The sequence below is a fragment of the Balaenoptera ricei genome, chromosome 1, assembly GCF_028023285.1.
Source record: "Balaenoptera ricei isolate mBalRic1 chromosome 1, mBalRic1.hap2, whole genome shotgun sequence".
NCBI classification, from domain to species: Eukaryota; Metazoa; Chordata; class Mammalia; order Artiodactyla; family Balaenopteridae; genus Balaenoptera; species Balaenoptera ricei.
Window position 1 is genome coordinate 108,981,719 of NC_082639.1, and position 18,314 is coordinate 109,000,032.

At 34.8% G+C, this 18,314-nt stretch overlaps 1 protein-coding gene across 2 annotated transcripts; it reads right to left on the reverse strand.

Moving 5' to 3' along the window:
* Nucleotides 1-412: 412 nt before the first annotated feature.
* Nucleotides 413-18,314, reverse strand: HORMAD1 (HORMA domain containing 1). Of its 2 annotated transcripts, XM_059901539.1 has the most exons (14): nucleotides 18,282-18,314; nucleotides 17,082-17,226; nucleotides 15,388-15,451; nucleotides 14,920-14,956; nucleotides 12,722-12,742; nucleotides 12,429-12,455; nucleotides 10,796-10,863; nucleotides 9,772-9,923; nucleotides 8,072-8,331; nucleotides 6,220-6,286; nucleotides 6,064-6,140; nucleotides 5,246-5,329; nucleotides 2,701-2,772; nucleotides 413-558 (listed from the first exon to the last, which is right to left on the reverse strand). In XM_059901539.1, exons 1-14 carry the CDS (start codon nucleotides 18,312-18,314, stop codon nucleotides 478-480), a joined length of 1,188 nt encoding a protein of 395 aa, XP_059757522.1. In that variant the 3' UTR covers nucleotides 413-477. The 2 variants fall into 2 exon arrangements, with proteins under 2 accessions (XP_059757522.1, XP_059757530.1); XM_059901547.1 differs by lacking the exon at nucleotides 12,722-12,742.

Here is an 18,314-nt window from a genome sequence, read left to right on the forward strand (position 1 = left end):
ATTATATATTATCATGTTAATACACTATATCAAAGTACTGAAGAACATTGTTTTAATAACATGACAGACATAGCCAGTTAAATTGTATAGTTTTAACATAAGTAAAAAGTGAATTACTATCAAAAGTTAATACCAAAATAAACATTATTTACTTCAAAAAATGGCTTTAGAGGACCTTAAACGTTAATATATGTTAAAAGGAAGTGTCCACCAAAATGGAAGATAGATCAATATTGAGTAGATAATTCACAGAATAAATTATGACACTGGTACTTTTTACTCAAAAGTTCTCCTGAGTTTGTCTCAGATAAGATTAAGGATCACAATATGATAGTCAGCTAAGGATTAATTTTAGTGTACTAACTGCTTAAGACTACATGTAAGTTTTCAGAGGTAGGGCAAACACACCTTAAAACAGTAATATAATGTCCTTTAAATGTTGTGAAGAACTTTGCAAACATGCAGAAAAAAATTTTTTTATGTATTTTTCTTTGGTTCACTAAACTTTCTTCTTTTTGGCACTGACTCTTGACTAGAAGAATCAAAGTGATGAAGGACCTGTCAAAAGAAAACAACTACTAAGAATAGATACTTTCCAGTTTAAATGTCTTTAAATTTCGAGCTTTTTCATGTCTCTGAGGGCCCTCCCTTGCTTCCTTCTTTCCTTTCTTCTTTTAAAAAATTGTAACTAACATACCATTTCCTAATACGCTAGCTGGGTCCTCTAAAAGTAGGTAAATTTTATTATTGACATATTTATATATCCTGATGGCTGCTGAAAGTATAGCCTTACAAAGTATAAGATTTTCATTAGGGATGTTGGAGTAGTTAGAAAGATAGATTTGACATTATGTTCTCAAAATAGTAAAATATTTTGAGGGGAATGAGGGGGGAAAGATTAAAAAATGAGCAGCAAATAGAGAAACATTCCACTTTGGCATCATGTAAGATTTAAATCATGTTTTGTTTTTGTATATGGTGCTTTAGCAGTGCCTGATAGATTTTAGAAATTCAATGCACCCTTGAATGAATGGGAGGGTGAATTAGGAAAATTGCTAACAAGATTCTGAGTTATCAAAGTTTTATTTTTCTGGTAAAACTCACTAATGATACAAATTGGATTATGATTTTGCAGAAAAAAATCAAGGCTTAATATACTGGGGAAAAAATTAAAGAACCTAATATATCAGGTTATTCCATTCCCTTCTTAAGATATATAAATTGAAAACAGTATTAACCAACTAGTATATTTTTGAGATTACCCCTTTAACACTTGATTTCTAAAAATAATCTTAAGTTTTCAGTTATCTAATTTTAACCTACTACTAATAATAAAAATTCTGGTTGAAAAAATATAAATATTTATCTCAGAAATGACAAATACATTATCTGATTTGGTAAAATAAGGTTCCAAATATAAGACAACTGTTACAAGATTTAGGTCAAGAAAATTTTCTTTCTTCTAAGGTACTAGGAGGAGATGCTATATTATTAGAGAACATGTGGATTTGGTAACTTATCTTGTTTCTACTTTCTCTAGAAAGCTCAGATCAAATCTGTGGCCCAATTTTAATTCTATATAAATAAAATGGCCTGAATATTCTTGTACTCTCATTTTCTCATTCTATTCATATTTTTCCTGACATAGATCTTTTAAAATTTTATTTTATTTTATTTTATTTAGCATTTTTAATACTTAGTTATTATTAGTGATACTCCATTTTTTAAAATATTAATTAATTTATTTAGGCTGTGTTGGGTCTTCGTTTCTGTGCGAGGGCTTTTTCTCTAGTTGCGGCAAGTGGGGGCCACTCTTTCTTTTTTTTTTATTATTTATTTACTTATTTTATTTTTGGCAGTGTTGGGTCTTCGTTTCTGTGCGAGGGCTTTCTCTAGTTGCGGCAAGTGGGGGCCACTCTTCATCGCGGTGTGCGGGCCTCTCACTATCGCGGCCTCTCTTGTTGCGGAGAACAGGCTCCAGATGCGCAGGCTCAGTAATTGTGGCTCACGGGCCCAGCTGCTCCGCGGCATGTGGGATCTTCCCAGACCAGGGCTCGAACCCGTGTCCCCTGCATTGGCAGGCAGATTCTCAACCACTGCGCCACCAGGGAAGCCCTAAAATTTTATTTTATTTTTATTTATTCTTGGCTGCATTGGGTCTTTGTTGCTGCGCGTGGGCTTTCTCTAGTTGCGGTGTGTGGGCTTCTCATTGCAGTGGCTTCTCTTGTTGCGGAGCACAGGCTCTAGGCGTGCGGGCTTCAGTAGTTGTGGCACGCGGGCTCTAGAGTGCAGGCTCAGTAGTTGTGGCACATGGACCTAGTTGGTCTGCGGCATGTGGGATCTTCCCGGACCAGGGATCAAACCTGTGTCCCCTGAATTGGCAGGCGGATTCTTAACCACTGCGCCACCAGGGAAGTCCCCTGACATTGATTTTTATTTTATAAATTCCTCCAACTATTTCAAATCATTCATGGAATAAGATAGTAAATGTTTACATGGAAAAATTAATAAACCACATAGCATATTTTATTTTAAAATCACCCCATTTTTTAGAATCAAATATATTTAAACAAGATTTGGGTACCAGAGCTCTGAGGTATATCCAGGAATATAATCATATTTATCATTAAATTTAATCTATAGTAATGATATTCTGATACTTGCTATTTTATTCAGCCTATATATTATTATAAGACTTACTGTTTTCGCAGATTTAAGCTGACTTCTCTTCCGATTTTCCTTAGAAGATTTTACTTGTTGATTTCCATTAGCCTGCACAAAGATAGAATAATTACTAATTGGTTTTTTCTCAAAGAACAACCAACATGCTTTTTCAACCGCAGGCAGCTATATGCGGTTTTTAAAAAAACAACTTTACTGCGATATAATTCAGATACCATACAATTCATCCATTTAAAAGTGTACAAAATTCAGTGATTTTAAGTATATTCACAGAGTTGTGCAACCATCACCACAGTCAATTTTACAGCACTTTCATCCTCCAAAAAGAAATCCTGTACCCTTATAGCTATCACTCCCCTATTCCCCCATCCTCCCACCAGCATTAAGACCTTCTGTTTCTATACAAATCCCTTATCTGGACTTTCATATAAATGGAACCATATAATATATATATATATATATATAGAGAGAGAGAGAGAGAGAGAGAGAGAGAGTGTGTATGTGTGTGTGTGTGTGTGTGTGTGTGTGTGTGTGACTGGGTTCTTTCACTTAACATAATGATTTTAAGGTTCATCCAAGTTGTAGCACATACTGGTACTTCATTCCTTTTTATGGCTGAATAATAATAGTCTACTGTATAAATACCACATTTTGTTTATCCATTCATCTGTTACAAACATTTAGGTTTTTTTCCCCACCTTTTGGCTATTGTGAATAATGCTACATATGCAGTTTTTAAAATGAATATTAGATGGTGACAAATTATTAGCTGTCATAGTATTATTCTCTAAAAGTACATACTTATTTTCTGATGCTTGAAATGCACTTTTCAATGATAACTTCCTTAGTATATATATTATTAAATATTTTCATTTCCTGCCCTTTTCTAACCATAATTCAGTCATTATTGTCAAATACAGGAGTACTTTGGTGGAGTAAAGGATAGTAAAGGATACTCATCCTAAAGAAGCTGCCTAGGAAGAACATTTTGCTGCTAGAGGTAGTAATTTTTGAAATTCTTTTATCTCTTGCTTTTCTCAGCACACTAGTTTGAATGCTGCCTTCTACCAGTTCTAACTTCCCATCGAGAATGTGGAAAAAAAGGATACCTAGGGGCTTCCCTGGTGGCGCAGTGGTTAAGAATCTGCCTGTCAATGCAGGGGACACGGTTTCGAGCCCTGGCCCAGGAAGATCCCACATACTGCAGAGCCACTAAGCCTGTGCGCCACAACTACTGAGCCTGCGCTCTAGAGCCCACAAGCCACAAGTACTGAGCCCACGTGCCACAACTACTGAAGCCTGCGTGCCTAGAGCCCGTGCTCCGCAACAGGAGAAGCCACGACAATGAGAAGCCCGCACACAGCAACGAAGATCCAACACAGCCAAAAATAAATAAATTAATTAAAAAAAAAAGGATACCTAAAAATGGCACTATCATCAGTGGTGTTCTGGTAAATGTTTAACAAACAGTTCTCTGGGAGAAAGAAATCCTGAGTTGAGGCATTTGCTGATTTCCATGCTATGAATACTCTCATCATGTCCAGTTTCAAGCTGTCAACATGATGTCACTGAATAAAGAGTTGGAAACAAATGCTCCAGCATACCACTGTTAGAGTGTGCTATTTGTTTCCTTACATTTTACAGAATGCTTTTTCTTCACCTCTGAACCTTTGAGAGTAACTTAAGGGTCTAAATAAAATACAGATTTCTATTCAGTACAACTCATACCAAAAACTAAAATAAAGCAGTGGGGGTTTTTTTCTTAAAAAATAAGAGATTCACTTTATGTAAGATATACATAAAACAGTCATTTTTAATGTCTTATTAACAAGATAGTCCATTTACAAGATAGAACATGGGAACAGTTTGGTGTTCTAGGAAATTTCCTTGGGAGTCTGGATGATAGCATCACTTTTCAAAGCCTTTCCTGGATTCCCCTTTCTATTTTTTAAAAAAATAAATTTATTTATTTTTGGCTGCGTTGGGTCTTCATTGCTGCACGTGGGCTTTCTCTAGTTGGGGCAAGCGGGGGCTACTCTTCGTTGTGGCACGCGGGCTTTCCATTAGGGTGGCTTTTCTTGTTGCAGAGCATGGGTTCTAGGCACGCGGGCTTCAGTAGTTGTGGCTCGCGGGCTCTAGAGCGTAGGCTCAGTAGTTGTGGTGCACGGGCTTAGTTGCTCTGGGGCATGTGGGATCTTCCTGGACCAGGGCTCGAACCTGTGTCCCATGCATTGGCAGGCGGATTCTTAGCCACTGCGCCACCAGGGAAGTCCCTCCGCTCTCTATTGTACCTTCAGTAAAATTAACCATTCTTTCTTTTGTGCCTCTATGTAGCCTATTCAGACTGCTATTATGGCCCTGTATCACTGCTTGTTGACCTCCAATTACTAGACTTTCATCTAAGAGCAAGTTACACCTCCAGCACCTAGTAAAGTACCTGACACATAGTATGTGCTTACCAAACGTTGGTCCAATAAATGAAGTATTAAAAGCAAAATAAACTCAAATATGGGGGGAAATTACAAGGTTAGAATGAAAAACAAATCTAAAGAGATGCTTTTACCATTTTATTCTGAAAGATTTTTCCACTTCTTGTTTTGCTTTCAGACACATCAAGTTCAGATGTTTTACTGACTAACTGCTCAACCTAGAAAAGAAAATAATTACACAAAACCACATAAAATAATATAATAAAAGTTTTTCATAACAATAATGGGGGTCAAAAATTCAATCACATAAAATTTAGGGTCTTGCTATGTTGAGTTAATGAAAACCAATAATTTTGTGTTGGTTCTTACTGTCATAAAAAGTGCAAAGGTAAAGATAGTGAAACTGACACTGTACACAATTGACCATTCACTGAATTCAGAAAGTCCCAAATTATCACTAGGCACCACTCTTCCAGAAGATAAGAACTTCAGCCCACCCCCATTGGAGAAGGGCTGCGCAAAGGAAGGTAGACAACCATCAGTCCCATTATTTTCATGTTGATTTTATCTAAATGTTGTTTCAGTATTTTACTGTGTGTAGAAAACAAAATTAAACATGTTCTGCTCCAAGGCAACAAAAATGTATTATATAGTCCATTTGTAAATACAAAGGGTGGTGGAGTTAATAATTGCTTAAGATTTTATTTAGCCTGAAATTCTGAGATTCTCTGAACAGTATTTACGTTCATTACTAAACAAATCAACCAATAATATACTCAAAACTTTTCAACGTATAATTCTCGAATTTTATTAATAAGCATTCTTAATACCTAATTTTCTTCTAAAAGACCTAGAATATAAGAAAATCTGAGAAATAACTAAATAAGCATATAAGCACCTGTCTTTTGAAAAAAATCAAATTAGAAGTGAGATAGAACTGTCAAATTTATACCTGAGAATGAGAAATTGAAAGATCTGGACTTTCTTTAGACCTCATAGTTTCATCTTCTTCACAAACTACACCTGGTTCTGTTAAAAAAAAAAAAAGTTAAAATGGTATAAAATTGAATTGGAAGTGAATTAATTTACATTTTCATTAACTCCTCACCTCCAAGTTCAGAAGATCCAGGGTTTTTTTTCTGCTCTTCCCTTTTAGTTTCAATGTCAAAATCACCCTACATAATTACATGAAGGAGAAAATGGACACATTTCAAAAAGAAACTAAAACAACTGGGTAGAATATTTATGAACAAATTTGTTTTATGTGAAGGTTAAATATAACATAACACTACAACGACCTTACACTTGCTAGAAATAAAGTGGCCCTATAATTACTATAATAAGGCAACTTATTTATCCAAAGTATAAAATCCTATTTTTTTTACTTTGCAGGGTTGCTTTAAGGCAGATGATAAAAATATACAACTTTCTCAAAAATGTATGATGGTTCTAAGAACACTTAGATCTTACTATTGTTTGAGAGCACTGAATTAGACATGGTCACACAACAAGCTACCACTTCTGTAGCTCTGGAATTTCTGTATAGATATTAGCATAAACTCTGAATATGACCCAACCTTCTTCAGGGAGTTGGGGAAGGATAAGCACAGTTATGGTATGGTAGAAATAGCAAAGGTTTAATGTCTATAATTATTATTCCCTTTGTGACATTTGTCAAAGAGCTTTAAATATTTTAAAGAACACTTCATAAATCCCAGCCATATTTGTTTATAAGGCAAGACTGGGATTTAGGTTTTAGGAAGAAGATTCCTTCTTCTTTGACTGAATTCGTTAAAAACTGAATTTTCTACTTGTAATGGATGTGGCCACAGAGCCTAAATCAGAATAGTCAGTCTCTATACATAAGAACTGTGGTCATAATTTAGAATAAAATGAGACAAGAGAAAACAACAAAGATGAGATTAAAGAACAATTGTATTAATGATGAAAGATTTTCTGGGAGTGAGGCTATAACAAAAAAAGCTTTTTTTATACTTCAATTCATCCATTCATTCAACCAATACGGAGAATGCATTCCGTAAATCTAAGCGTTAGGACAGATGCTTAACGTTATTGAGTGATAGCAATGCCCAAACTCATCTGTGATCAAACACTATGAAAGTATCCTCCTAAGGATAAACTTATTACAAATAAGAAGTGAAAATTCAATTATGGAGATAATTTCAGTTTCAGCTCTGATATGCAAAAAGCTTGGAAGTTGTCACTGTATCTTGTCCTTACAAAATAATGCTGTACAAAATGAAAATCAATGACTTTTCTCAGACACGATTAATGAAACATGTAACTACGAAAGAATTTTAAAACTGTAAAAAAAAAAAAAATCTAAGCGTTAGGGACAGGAGGATTAAAAAGATGAATAAGACACTTTTCCTGCCTTCCAGGAACTTCCAGGCTGCTTCAGGACACTGACCTTCCAGGCCCTGAAGAAATTCAAGCATGAGCACTTAACAGGGGTGTTGTATGGTAGAAAAGATTCCAGCATTAGTTGGGGGATTGGAGTAGTTCAGTGGTCTTCTTTTCTTTTTTTTTCTGGCCACGCCACGGGATCTTAGTTCCCCAACCAGGGACTGAAACCAGGCCCTGGCAGTGAAAGCACTGAGTCCTAAACACTGGACCACCAGGGAATTCCGTGGTTTTCAAATTACGCTCCAGACCAAGGGGTTTCCTCAGAGTCCACCATGAGGGTAGGTGAGGTGGTGAGTGGCTGGGCCTCCAGGACCATTCCTTACTTCATTTACAATAGTTGTGTTTTAAATTTCTGAGAATAATGTTGTTTGCATCCAGGTAAAAAGCTTTAAAACCACAAACCTTAACCTTCTTTAAGGTCCCTTCCAAACTTGAGTTTATGATTGTAATAAATATTTATAGCTATTAAAGTCCTCAGAATTGAATCAAACATTCATTACTATTGTTCTTCATAACTCTTTGAATATACTTACACTTACGTAATGCTCCTGTTCATCTTCAAAATCATCTTTGTCCATGAGAATTTTTTGAAGTGGTGTTTTTAATTGTTTTAGTGATAATATAGCTGAATCAATATTTTCCATTCGTTCTTTCTCAGTGGTCACTTTTACTTTGAAGGTGTGAAAAGGTGTTGGGACTTCTCCCACATTTAAGTACATAGGCTCCCCTTCAAATATCACTCCTTCACAATCACCATCCTTAAAACCAGGAGGTTGGTAATCTGGGGGTGTAACTGCAGAAAAGTAAGTATAAACTGTGCTGTTCATGAAATTGAAGAAAATACATTAGTTTTTATTATTATAAAATATATGCAGATTAAAGAAATTTCAAATAGTATAGAAGGACATATAATAAAAAGTAAAAATCACTCTCCTACTATCTCCAAGTTCCTATTTTATTCCTTAAAGGTAAACTTTTTTCCCTACACTTGACTGACTATGTGACCTTGAGGAAACTACTTGTCATCCTTGATTTGGTTTTCTCATCTGTCAAGTGGGGTAAATACTAGTACCTACCTCATAGGGTCACTGTGGTATTAAAGTCTGTAAAATGCTCAGAACAGAACTGGCACAGAGTAAGTATTCAATAAATGTTAGTTATTATTGTTGATGCTTTATGTTCTTCTAGAAGATACGATGCATGTAAAGTATATAATATGTTATATATTTATATAATAAATATATAATAAATATTTACATTATATAATTAATACATGTATATCTCCTTAAAAAACACAAACGAGGTCATACTCTTCTGTACCTAGCTGTTTTTAACATCACTTTTTTAAAAAAATTTATTTATTTTTATTTTTGGCTGCGTTGGGTCTTCGTTGCGGTGCGCGGGCTTCTCATTGCAGTGGCTTCTCTTATTGCGGAGCACGGCGCGCGGGCTTCAGTAGTTGTGGCGCACGGGCTTAGTTGCTCCGCGGCATGTGGGATCTGCCCGGGCCAGGGCTCAAACCTGTGTCCCCTGCATTGGCAGGCAGATTCTTAACCACTGCGCCACCAGGGAAGCCCTTTAACATCACTTTTTAATCTGTTTTTAATATTTTTTGGATAACAATTTATCAGCACATTCTTTTAAATAGCTTGCACAGCACTACTATATAGATGCACCATAATTTATTTACTCAGTCCTCCAATAAACAACTCAAGGTTGTTTCCAGTTTGTTCCTAGTTTAACCAATACATTATGAATATCCTCATAAACATATAACCTTGCAAGTTTGTCTAAGTATATTCCCAAGATACTCTTCTAGCTACAGAATTTCTGTATTAAAGAGAATGTGCCAAATTTTGATACTGCCAAACTGTTCTCTTAAAATGTTACATGGCACCTATATACATTCCCTCAAGAGTATACAAAAGTACCTGCTTACCCCCACACCCTTGCCAACAATGATTTTACAAGTTTTACTGATCCGATAACTGAAAAATGGTATCTCATTGCTTCACTTCCTTAGTTATGAATGAGGTTGAACTTCACGTGGACATGTTCAGACCACTGGAGAAGTTGTGTATATTTTTTCAAATACTGATATTAAATGTAAATTTTATAATTTCGAAAATATATATAACAATTTAGGTGCTTACAAACATTTGGGATGGAAACTGTTTCAATGACAAGAAAATATACAGATACCAACTGAAACAGGATGAACTGGAAATAGTACCTTCATCGTAGTAAAAAAGTTTCATGGTCAAACAAACATCATTAGGTAAAGGTCCCAGATTTTGCATTAGAACATAAATCTTGCGAATGAGAAGAATACTTGCTTTCTTGGTGTCAGCAGATGACATACTAGATTCACTGATTTGGTTTTTACTGGAAGAGAATCACATTAATTTCTTTTATAGCACCCATGGCTTCTAATAACATAACTTCACATTTTACTACTTGAGATTCTTATTCCCATTAAAGCATTAAGTTGTTAAGTTAAAAATTGTGATATAATGTGTTTTAATGCCACTATTATAAAAATTAATATCACTGTTAATATTATTATTATAAACTAATTTACATATATTAAATTAATATGCATTTTATACAAGATGTTTAAAGGAAACAAATGATGGACTTTTATTGTATTTCTTTTTTTTTTAATTTTTAAAAATTTATTTATTTTATTTTTGGCTGCACTGGGTCTTCATTGCTGCGTGCGGGCTTTCTCTAGTTGCGGCGAGCGGGGGCTACTCTTCGTTGTGGTGCATGGGCTTCTCATTGCGGTGGATTCTCTTGTGGAACACAGGCTCTAGGCATGCAGGCTTCAGCAGTTGTGGCACGCGGGCTCAGCAGTTGTGGCCCACGGGCTCTAGAACACAGGCTCAGTAGTTGTGGCGCACGGGCTTAGTTGCTCCACGGCATGTGGGATCTTTGTGGACCAGGGATCGAACCCGTGTCCCCTGCATTGTCAGGTGGATTCTTAACCACTGCGCCACCAGGGAAGCCCTTTATTGTATTTCTAATCACTTAAGCATACAGTCGCTTTCCTACTCTTTGGCTCTGTTTCACAATCAAAACAGTATATAATTAGCCACAGAATTCTGGCTTGCAGCCACTCCAAGGATATTTTGTATCCTTGATGGTTAATTGGGGATGTTTGAGAAGTTTCAGAATTATTCCTGAAGTTTAGCTATATAGTATTAATATGAATAAGTGGTAATCTGTAATACAAAAAGAAAACTATAGAACAATACCTCATGAAGTCCATGATTGGTCCATTACTGGTGTACTTGAATTTAAACTGGTAACATTCTGAAATTGTCTTAAATAGAAAATACTGCAGTTATGAATCTGATATACAGTACCTGTGGCCAAGTAGCTATATATAGCTTTTGTATGACTCACCATTTATTTAATAATTTTTTCTGCATGTTAATCCCTATTCGTCCATTGAAACTTTCCAGTCCTAATAGTCAATTCCCAGGGTCTGGGATTTGGGGCTTCAGTGTTGGAGAGATAGTTATTCCCCCAGTCATTGCAATGTATGTTTTATATACCAGAGAGAAGGAACTCAGCAGGCAGGTGAGGGAGGCAGCACATCTCTTCCTCTAACAGAATGGCTAAGCACAGGGCTTCAATCCTTGGTAACCACAAGCAAGTCATTTAAGCCTCCTAAGTCTCAGTTTCCCCAGCTAATAAAAGGGGTTGAAAATAGTACCTAACTCATTGGTGCCTATGAATATTTATCAAATGGGATAATTTATATACAGCCCTTAATAAAGTATCTGGCACACTAAGCATTCAATAAATATTAGTGCATCAGCAATGTTGCTCTTTTACTGAAAGAAAAAATGTGCAACTATAAAACATCTTCACATGTACATTTTCTGTACACTTTCTGAACAGTTAGTTTCTGAGCAATCAAATAATTCATAGCCTTTGCCCATATGATTTTGTCACCATGGGCATATATTAAGCATTAATTGTAGGCTTAATTTGTAGTATCAAAGAAAAGACATTCCTAGCTCTCTTGAAGCTCTAATACTTTTATTGCTTTCTTTATATTCCATTGCTCACTTAGGGATGGGGTTAGCTTTCTCTTTCTTTTTTAAAAATCTGCTTCTCCATGACTGAATGAAACACTATATTGTAACAGCTATAGTGTAATGGGTAAGCACTCAGATCATGAACTGGTCTTCTTAGGTCCAAATTCTGGTTCTGCCACTATGACCTTACACAGGAAACCTTGTATCTAGGTTTCCTCATCTATAAAGTGGATATGATAATGATATATTACCTCATGATGGTTATAATGAATAAAGGAGATAATGCACATGAAAACCCAAAGAACAGAGCCTAGGAATAGTAAGCACTCAGTAGATCTTTCCCCTTTGTTTCTTGTCCTCTGGTTTTCCCTTTCATTTATTATAACCCTTTCTTTCCTTTGATTGTCAGATGAACAGGTAGATGTGACTGGATTGGGGTGAATATTCAAAGATTAAGGATGAGTATCTTATTTTTCTCAAACTCAAACATTTTATAATTCTAAAAAAAAATATAATTAAAAAATATTGCAAAGAACCAGAAGTCAGGAGATTTAGGTTATTTCTAATGGTTTGTCTTTGTGGCCTAGGCTCAGTCACGTAATCTCTCTTGTAGTAAGTGTATTAATCTGTTTAAAGATAACAATACAAGCCCTGTCTTACCTCAAAAAAGTCTTTATGAGGTTCAAATTTTGAAAATATATGTGAAAGTGCATTGATAAAAGCACAGTTAAAAGCACTGGATATTATTATATTATATTTTTATGTTACTTATAGATATTAGAGGCATTATGGTTTTTTTTTTTTTGGCATTATGTTTTTTTACTAACTTAAGCATACTTACCTGAGGGTCTTCTGGATTAGTGTATACCTATTTAAAAATAATTTACAATTTAGTAAATTGTAGAGGCTAAGTATTCAAGGAGAACTAAATTGGATATTTAGACTAAAATAGTAAATGAATTCAGTAAAACAAAATACAAAATGACCCCCTCAAAATATTCGCTACTTTTCCATTGAATAGATCAGTAGTTTGTATCAAGTGACATGATCAATAGGTGGTTTTAATGTTATTTAATTAAGCAAGGCTGAATTTGACAGTCTTTAAAAAAGAATATACAATTTAAAAATACTTACAGCTAGAACAACCATCCTTAGCTGAAACATAACAAAGAACAAAAATCTTATTATTTTTTAAAATTAATTAAATTTTTATTATCATAGTTTAAATATTATGTTTCAGGTATACAACATAGTGACTCACAATTTTTAAAGGTTATACTCCATTTATAGTTATTATAAAATATTGGCTATATTCCCTGTGCTATACAATATATCCTTACAGCTTATTTATTTTATACATAGTAGTTTATAAAAATCTTATTTTTATTCTATAAAATATTTTTGCATGATGGACCATAAGAATTCTTTGTCCTATTTCAAATTTATTCCTAATAAAAATAATCTTGCATTAAATAGACTTCATATGATGCAGGTAAAGCAATACCTCAGATATCTTTCTCTATTCCCCAAAATATCTATTTCTAGTTGACTTACTGAAGGCTGAAATTCATATCACTAACTTAAGCAAACAGGGGCATTACTGCCGGTTACAAGGAAAATATATATTGTGAAATAACACATTAAATATTACCAGTATGAGAACTGATTTTGAAAAGAGAAAAAAGAGAGTTCAGGGCCCTGCTCATTTAGTAAAGGGAAGAGGCTTTGGAGACTATAGGAAAAGAGAATCACAGGAAATCATTCACTCAAGTAATCTGCCATAATCTGAGTCATCCTTGATTTGGATCTTTTCCTTATACTCCAGAACCAATCGTCAACAAGTCCAGTCAGTTCTGCCAGATATATCCTGAATCTTCTCATTTTTCTCCTTTGCCATCCTGGTCTAAGCCACCATTATTTTTTATCAGTACTGTAGTAATGGATTAAGTGCCATTCTCCTTAATTCCAATCTTATTCTTCTTCTACAGTACATTCTCTAAATAGTAGTTCAGAGTGATTTTTCTTTTAATTTAGAATATAAATCAAATGATGTTACAGTTCTACTCAAAACCTTCAAATGGCCTTTATTTACACCTAAAATAAAATCCAAACTCTTTTTTGTTTAAATACTTTTTATTTTTTTGATGTGGACCATTTTTAAACTCTTCATTGAATTTGTTACAATATTGCTTCTGTTTTATGTTTTGGTTTTTTGGCCCTGAGGCATGTGAGATCTTAGCTCCCTGATCAGGGATTGAACCCGCACCCACTGCATTGGAAAGCAAAGTCTTAACCACTGGACCTCCAGGGAAGTCCCAAAATCCAAACTCTTTACCTACACAGTTCTGAATGCTCTGGCCCTGTCCATCTCCACAGGTTCATCTCCTGCCGCTCTCTTGCGCTGCTCGTCACACTCTAATCATTCTGGCCTTCTGTTTGTTCCTTGAACTCTCCAAACCCCACTCCAACTCTTTGCATTTGCTGCTCTGTCAGGAATATTCTCCCAAAATCAGTGCCTAGCTGGTTTCTTCTAATTCAAGTCTCAGCTTAAATATCACCCCCTCAGAGAAGCTCCTCAGACTACCCTATCTAAAGTTATCCCATCTCTCCATTTGCCACATACTTTTTCTTAAAATGTTAATGGCAGTTAACACTATTGGATGTTATCTAATTTCCTTGTTTTATTGACTATTTTCCCATTATAGAAGGGACACTCTTTGTCTTGTTGACCATTGTTAGCTTACCCAGATCCTACCTAGAATACGTGCCTAGCACAGAGCAGGCACTCAATATTTAATGAATATTAAATACATAATGTCTTAATGAGGGAGGTTGGTGACCATGTATAAAATTTTATCTTTTTCATAATTTATTTTAGAGTTGGACTTCTTTGTATATGTTGATACAAACATAAGCTAAGTAAGTATACAAAAAGGCTTGTCACAATTTAACCTAGACTACATGTAAATTTATTTCTGAACTCTCATGAAGAAATAATTTATTAAATTATTAGTAAAAACATGATTATAGAAGGCATGTGAAACTAATGAATAAACTATTTTAAAAGACTTTTTAATTCATTAAGTTTTTGTAAGTTAATATGTGTTATTAATACAAATGAGTGTTAACAACCAAAACTTGGCAAAATCTGTAAAGTATTAATTCTGTTTGCTTTAAATGAGTTGAAAATCAGTCTTTAAAATATTCAGATTTTCAGCTTTGGACTGGCTTATGCCCAAGTTAGTTTAAGTTAATCTTTTACTACATGTAACGGCTGTTACATTTGTAGAATATAAACTGTAGAAAAAAAGGATAAAGAGATACCGACTTACATATTTTTTCTGTAAAGCATCATAGCATCCTAACATCCTAAAAAATAATCAAGGATTCATTTTTAGACTGAACGCACTTCCAGAAAATAGTTCTTTTAATAAGTCTCCATATTATCTCATTACTAAATAATACACAGTTTTATTATTAAAGCTTCCTTCTTATTAACTAGCTTAAAATAATAAAACAATGTGGCAGAAATATAAAATGTCAATAGGGGATGGAAGGAAAGGAAGATAGAAAATATCTGGCAGCTATTTGTGAGGAACAATAATAGGAAAGTGAAGCCTGCTCACATGGAGCATGAAATAAAGTAAAATTTTAATGCAAAAATCCAAAGACCTGCAAAAATGGTATCCAGAGTTAAAGAGGGAATCACTAAAACTGGGTTAAACACTTAAAGGTATCCAAGGCACAAAAAAATGTGATTTAAGAAAAAATAATTTTCTTTCATTAGGTATTTCACTTACCACTTCACTAACTGTGTAGATCCTGGACAATTCTTATCTTCTCTCAGAATTTTGACATACAGATCTAAATGCAAAAATAATGATATAAATATAGAGCTACTTAAGATTAGCAAACAACTAGAAATTTAAATGAAGATTATTTTCTTCAGCTGTGTATTACAGGTTTATTATTAATGGCAATTAACTTCCAGATGATTGATGTTAATATAATTAAAGGAAGAAAGTTTACGTGGAAACAAATAATCTTTTTATCCTTATTATAAAATGGCATCATAATGATTAGGATGCATGTTGATGGGTAGAAAAATGTTTCCATTTTAATGGTCTGAGAAGATCCCACATGCCGCGGAGCGACTAGGCCCGTGAGCCACAATTACTGAGCCTGCACGTCTGGAGCCTGTGCTCCACAACAAGAGAGGCCGCGATAGTGAAGAGGCCCGCACACCGCGATGAAGAGTGGCCTCCGCTTGCTGCAACTAGAGAAAGCCCTCGCACAGAAACGAAGACCCAACACAGCCATAAATAAATAAATAAATAAATAAATAAATTTTTAAAAAAATAAAAAATAAACAAAAACTATAGAAACTTAGATATAACACTTTCATGCCATTGTTATCCAAGAGTCTTAGCATATTTGCTATGGACTCTTATCCCAGTAAAATACTTGTAAAAGGCCAAGAAGTTAACAGGCTATCAGAGCCCTGTAAGGAAGCAACAAGTAATATAGAGGAAAGGACGAGATCTCTCAGTCTCAGGTTCCTTATCAGAAAAATAGGAATAATATCTAACTCATAGGTCTGTAATGTGAACTAACAAGATATCATACATAACATGGTGCTTAACATATTGCCCACAGAGTTGGTGTACAATGTTAGGTATACATTATGTGCTAGGCAATAAGTTATTATTATAGTATAAACTGGCTCCATTACTTTTACTTCTTTAAAATAACACAAGAACATACACTACCACTGTAGGAGGTTATAAATAGGATGTTTTTACTATTTACTTCATCATTATAAGAATAATGTCAGGTGATATTATACTTGAGAGATTAAGGGAAATTTTTATGTTAAGTGCTTTCAAAGGTATTGAATATACTTTTTAAAAAAATCACTTAGATGTCCACACAAAAACTTGTACAGGAATGTGGCATTATTTATAATGCCAAAAAGTGGAAACAACCCAATGTTCATCAATTGATGAGTGGATAAATAAAATGTGGTATATTCATATAATGGAATATTATTCAGCCATAAAAAAATGAAGTACTAATCCATGCTACAAAATGGATGAACCTTAACAACATTATGCCAAGTGAAAGAAGCCAGTCACAAAGGACCACATATTGTATGATTTCATTTATTTGAAATGGCTAGAATAGGCAAATCCATAAAGACAGAAAGCAGATCGGTGGTTGCCTAGGACTGGGAAGTGGGGGAAGTGGAGAGTGACTTAATGGGTATGGGGTTTCCTTTTAAGGTGATGAAATGTTCTAAAACTGACTGTGGTGAATATACCCAAAATCAATGAATTGTGCACTTTAAATGAGTGAATTGTTAAATATGCGAATCATATCTCAATAAAGCTGTTATTATAAAAACAAAATCCCTAAGTCAAAAATTATCATTTTAGAGCAAGCCAAAATAAAAATAACATCTTTAAAGAAAGTCTTTAAATAAACATTATATTACCATCTAGGTATCTTGTTCCATAAGCACATTCTGGGAATATTCCTCTCAAATACGTGATGCAGGATATTGAAACTGCTAGAAGCCTCTTCACTAACATTAAAGACTGCTGCTCAGTTGACATCTTACTGGGAAATACCAACGCACTCTAAATTCAAGGGAAATTAAAACATTTTATTTAGATTTACTAAAAATACAGTCTTCCTGAACTTAAAAGTAGATCTAGGGCTTCCCTGGTGGTGCAGTGGTTGAGAATCTGCCTGCTAATGCAGGGGACACGGGTTCGAGCCCTGGTCTGGGAAGATCCCACATGCCGCGGAGCAACTGGGCCCGTGAGCCACAACTGCTGAGCCTGCGCGTCTGGAGCCTGTGCTCCGCAACAAGAGAGGCCGCGACAGTGAGAGGCCCGCGCACCGCGATGAAGAGTGGCCCCCGCTCTCCGCAACTAGAGAAAGCCCTCGCACAGAAACGAAGACCTAACACAGCCAAAAATAAATAACTAAAATAAAGAATTATAAAGTAGCATAATTATATGTTACAAAAATGATATTCATTAAAAAAAAAAGTAGATCTAATTTTTTGCATAAGCATGGTACTTTCCCAAAGAATTTTTAACCATAGCAGTTAGTAGTCCCCCCAAAATCAGAGTGGCTTCTAAAATGTGAGGGTGTTTGCAGGGTAGCAGCCTAAAGGTAACATGCAAAAAATGCTTAAGAATCGTGTTAGAAATCCCTTGCAGGTTAACTGTCTGTAACTGCATAATACATGGATAGATAACACTGATTTTCTCTTTAGTCACTGACTGGGTTTAACACAGGTAACTGTAATGCAAGATCTGTGAAGGGAAGACAATTTTATGTTTGCCTGTGGGGCATAAAAATTCATTTTCTAGGAGCGGACTGCATGAGTGATAATTTCATCAAAGGAACCTAATAGCATTCATTGATACCTAATGTGAACTGAATTTGAACCAGCAATTTAATACAATGCATCAAGCATCCAATAGAATTCTCCACTAATTCAACTTAGTTTAGCAAATATCTTCATTTCTTAAAACATTGAGTTTACTGATATCATTAAACCCTCAAAGAGTTGACTCTAACTTTCAAACATAAAAATAGTTGAGACTTCAAGAAACAATAAAATTAGCTAAATCAAAATATAGTACAATACAAGATTATAAAAAAATACAAGAAATCATACCATGGAGATTCTCTGCAATTGTGCAGTGGCCAT

Bases quoted from the DNA above. Each gene is read 5' to 3' on its own strand.
- HORMAD1 (XM_059901539.1), bottom strand. From the start codon at position 18,314: ATGGCCACTGCACAATTGCAGAGAATCTCCATG. The intron at 9,924-10,795 runs GTATTGTTCTAT...ATTCTCTTCCAG, and splicing joins CCAATCATGGACTTCATGAG to TAAAAACCAAATCAGTGAAT. The intron at 2,773-5,245 runs GTAAAAGCATCT...ATCTTTGTGCAG, and splicing joins AAATCTTTCAGAATAAAATG to GCTAATGGAAATCAACAAGT.